Raw genomic sequence first — 4,000 nt, forward strand, 5'->3', positions numbered from 1 at the left:
TTTTTTTTTTTGGTTTTTCGAGACAGGGTTTCTCTGTAGCCCTGGTTGTCCTGGAACTCACTCTGTAGACCAGGCTGGCCTCGTACTCAGAAATCTGCCTGCCTCTGCCTCCCAAGTGCTGGGACTAAAGGCGTGTGTCACTACTGCCCAATTTTATTTCTGTCATTGAAGACGATGGCGTTAGCCCACCCTTTTAATACACTTGATTGGTTCCATAGGAGTAAAATAGAATATTTTGTTAAGTTGGGTTTTTTTTGTTTTGTTTGTTTGTTTGTTTTTTAAGAGATAAGGTCTCTTTTACATGCTCTGGTTGGGCTCTGGAACTCGGTATGTAGACCAGGCTGGCCTCAAACTTAACAGGCCTGTTTCTGCCTCCTAAGTAGGGAGAGTAAAGGTGTACGCCATCATGCTTGACTGTTACTGAGCACTATTGTGCTGGTTTTGTTGTTCTTTTTTTTTTTTTTTTTTTTTTTTTTTTGAGACATCCTGACTGTGCTGGAACTAGCTGTGTAGAGTAGACCATTGCTCTGCCTCTGCCCAAATGCTGATATTAAAGGTGCATGCCACCTTGCTTTGTCATAAATACTTAAAGTCTTGGCTTGACCTATCAGAGTTTCCATTGTCTCGTCTTTACTGTGTTCTCTAAGCCCCACTTATGTGATGTTTCTTGTTTTCCACACTTGTCTTGTAGACCACCAGGCCTTTTTGTATGTTATTTCCCATGCTTCAAACTTCTTTCATCTTGATCTTGTTTGTTCCCATTAATACTACACTTGTCATGGCAAGTCTGCTTTCTCTGACCTTAAAACCTAAGAAAGGTTACTTTCTCAGTTATGATACATGGTTAATATTTTTTGATTTGCCACTAGACTTTAAACTATAATTACAATAGTCTCTCTAGGCCTAGCAAAGTTGTTGGATAAAGTCATTATTTATTTATTTTTTTATAGAAATATACTATATATATAGTAGCTGTCTTCAGACACACCAGAAGAGGGCATCAGATTCCATTACAGATGGTTATGAACTACCATGTTGTTGCTGGGAATTGAACTCAAAAGCTCTGGAAGAGCAGCCAGTGCTCTTAACCATTGAGCCATCTCTCCAGCCTCAAGGCATTATTCTTTTTAACATTCAAATCTAAATACTTGGTGTGAGCTAAGCACTGGAGACCCGATAGAGTTCAGTTAAAGCCCTTACCTTTATATTCATGGTGGAAGATGGCCGATGTATCCTACCTAGGAAGGCAAATGCCGACTTGAACAGTGTGGTGGCAGGTGTTTGTGACCCTGGCACTTGAGTTATGGCAGTGGGAGGATAGCAGGTTCTAGGCCAGTGCTGGCCTGGGCTATATGCAGTGAGACCAGAACTAGGGAAGGAGGTGGGGGAAAGGGACTCTAGACTATTAGGTGCTAATTGCATTTTAATTATGCCCCAGACCCGCTGAAGGAGCACTTGGGGATACGCGAGGTTAATGGATTTTAGGTCTTCACACGGGGCAAAGCTTGCTGAAGTCATATTCTTTTTAATTAGGGCTCTATATAAATTCTTCCCCAGACTCTCATCAGGTTGCTCTAATTCTGTGACTATGCTTTCCATTTTTATTTATCATTATAAGGATTATTACCCACTTAACATGTCATTTGGGTTTCTGAGCATATCAGAATTTCAGAATTCAAGTTTTTGTCTTCAGAATTGAGGGACAGTGTTAGAAGGGTAGGAGATGGGTCTTTGACCTGGATATATATTTTCCCTTTGAAATGAGGAAGATTTTTTTTGTTTGTTTGTTTGTTAATTTTCCAAAACATTCTAAATGACTCTAGTTTCCTGGAATGCCCAGGCCTAAATAATTGTGACTCTCGGGGGCTGGGTATATACTCTTCCTTCCTCGTACCTTCCGAATCCCCGTGAGACGTTGGCGTGCCAGCACCAGGGCCAGGAGACAGTACCATGGCGGGCCAAGAGGTTCAGTAGTGCAGTGTTTACTTTGGTCTCTGTTTCCTGTTGAGAATAGGTCATGAGGAAGTGATGGGGCCTGAGGGCTTCAGGAAGCCCCTCCAGATCCTGCAGAGCCACAACTGAATCAGGAGAAGCAGCCCAGGAGAAACCCTAGCTTGTCTTCCCTTGGATATATTCACTGGGATCTAATTGGTCCAGATTTGTTAGTGATTGTAAAAGTAGCATCTGGGGGTGGAGGGAGGTAGACAAGTCCACAGTTAGGGGCTCTACTTGCGAATTTAGGAACAAATACTGGCTGTTGAAGCTGATTTTTTTTTTTTCCCCCCTCCATGAAGCATTGACTTCTCAGTATGTCTCTTGTACCTGTGCTAGGGCTGGTTAGTGGCTGACGTGACTGACATTCTCCACAACCACAGGGAACTGGGGACACACGCATGCACACACACATGCACATGCCCATGCCCCGTTTTTTAACCTTTTGAAACTGAACTGTGTCTGTCTGCATGTTTTGTTTGTTTTTCCCTTGACACAGGGTCTCAAAATCAGTCTTGCTGCCTCTGCTTTCCAAGTGTTAGAGTTATAGGTGTGTGCCACTACATTGATTTGCTGTGGAACACTGATGTTTTAACAGGTGCATTGTATTGAGGAAATTACATCTTATATGGAATGTAAAGACTTTTGTGAGAAAATTGAATTTTAGAAAATAAAGTGTTTTGGCCACTTTGGGTTAATATGCTATTTTCCTGGGCCTTCAGTTACCCACACTTCATTTTACACATAGCATACAAGAGTAGGGGATAAAGGTTTCTGTCCTCTAGGAAGGTTGTGCTCTGAGGTGTGTGTGAAGTGGGGAGTGAGCCCAGTAGCTGCTTGTGAGTTAAGCTGTGGAGACCTGAAGGAATTCTTATGAAGAAAAGGGGTTTTTAGTGTTCTCACCTTCCCCTCTCATGTGGGATATGCTCTGGATCTTTATTTTCTAGGTACCGGGGCATCCTGCATCTATCCCTTACTTGGAGCAACCTTAAATGGCTGGTATTTCCTGGCAACAGAAGTGGATGATATGTGCTTCAATTATGCCAAGAAAAATGTAGAGCAGAATAACCTATCTGATCTCATTAAAGGTTGGTTCCTCTAAATAAATAGTCCTTCAAGCTTTGTTTATTAAAAGGTCTTTAGTAGCTGGGCAGTGGTAGCGCACACCTTTAATCCCAGCACTTGGGAGACAGAGGCAGGTGGATTTCTGAGTTCGAGGCCAGAGTGAGTTTGAGGACAGCCATGGCTACACAGAGAAACCCTTTCTCGAAAATCAAAAACAAAACCAAAACCTGTCTTTAATATAACATGAATTGTTATTTTTATCTTCTGTGGGATTTTTTGTTTGTTTGAGAAAGAGTCTCACTTTCTAGGCCAGGTTGACCATGAACTCATAGAGATCCTTCTGTCTCTGAACTCACCGAAACCCACCTACCTCTGGTCCTGAATGCTGGAATTAAAGATGAGTGCCACCATGCCTGGCTTGTTATCTTTTTTTTTTTTTTCTTTTTCTTTTTTTGCAACAAGATTGCATGTACATCCTCTGCCCTCAGGAGCGCAGGGACTAAAGTGTGCTGCTACACCGGCCAAATATGCCCTTTGAGGTGTTTTCTTATAGTTTGTGACTTTTCATTCTCTTGACAAAGTGTTTCCCAGAGCAAAGTGTGAAGTCCGGCACTTTACCCATGAATTATACTTAAAGTCACTACCTGGCCAAGATTTTGTTTTCCTATATTATTTTCTAGTTTTATTGTTTTTAGGTTTGTGATATATTTTGAGTTAATTGGTGTAGGAGGATTAGAAGGACATTCTGGAGATTGAACCCAGGGCTGCATATATGCTAGAGCACTTTGTCACTGAACTCTATCCCCAGGCTTTTTGTTGGTGTAGGTGGGGTTTTTTGTTGTTTTGTTGTTTTCTTTCTTTCTTTCTTTCTTTCTTTCTTTCTTTCTTTCTTTCTTTCTTTCTTTCTTTCTTTCTTTCTTTCTTTCTTTCTTTCTTTCTTTCT

At 41.5% G+C, this 4,000-nt stretch overlaps 1 protein-coding gene and 1 pseudogene across 2 annotated transcripts in view; one reads left to right on the forward strand and one right to left on the reverse strand.

The window, feature by feature from the left end:
- Window positions 1-1,952, reverse strand: part of LOC110331140 — a 2,719-nt pseudogene extending 767 nt beyond the window's left edge.
- Mettl16 (methyltransferase like 16) overlaps window positions 1-4,000 on the forward strand; it is a 54,730-nt gene that overhangs the window by 14,738 nt on the left and 35,992 nt on the right. For both annotated transcript variants that reach the window (XM_021212314.2, XM_029546412.1), the window contains exon 4: window positions 2,940-3,080. In XM_021212314.2, the coding sequence (XP_021067973.1) occupies window positions 2,940-3,080 (141 nt within the window). The remainder of the gene's footprint in view (window positions 1-2,939; window positions 3,081-4,000) is intronic.

Source organism: Mus pahari, chromosome 14 (genome assembly GCF_900095145.1).
Source record: "Mus pahari chromosome 14, PAHARI_EIJ_v1.1, whole genome shotgun sequence".
NCBI classification, from domain to species: Eukaryota; Metazoa; Chordata; class Mammalia; order Rodentia; family Muridae; genus Mus; species Mus pahari.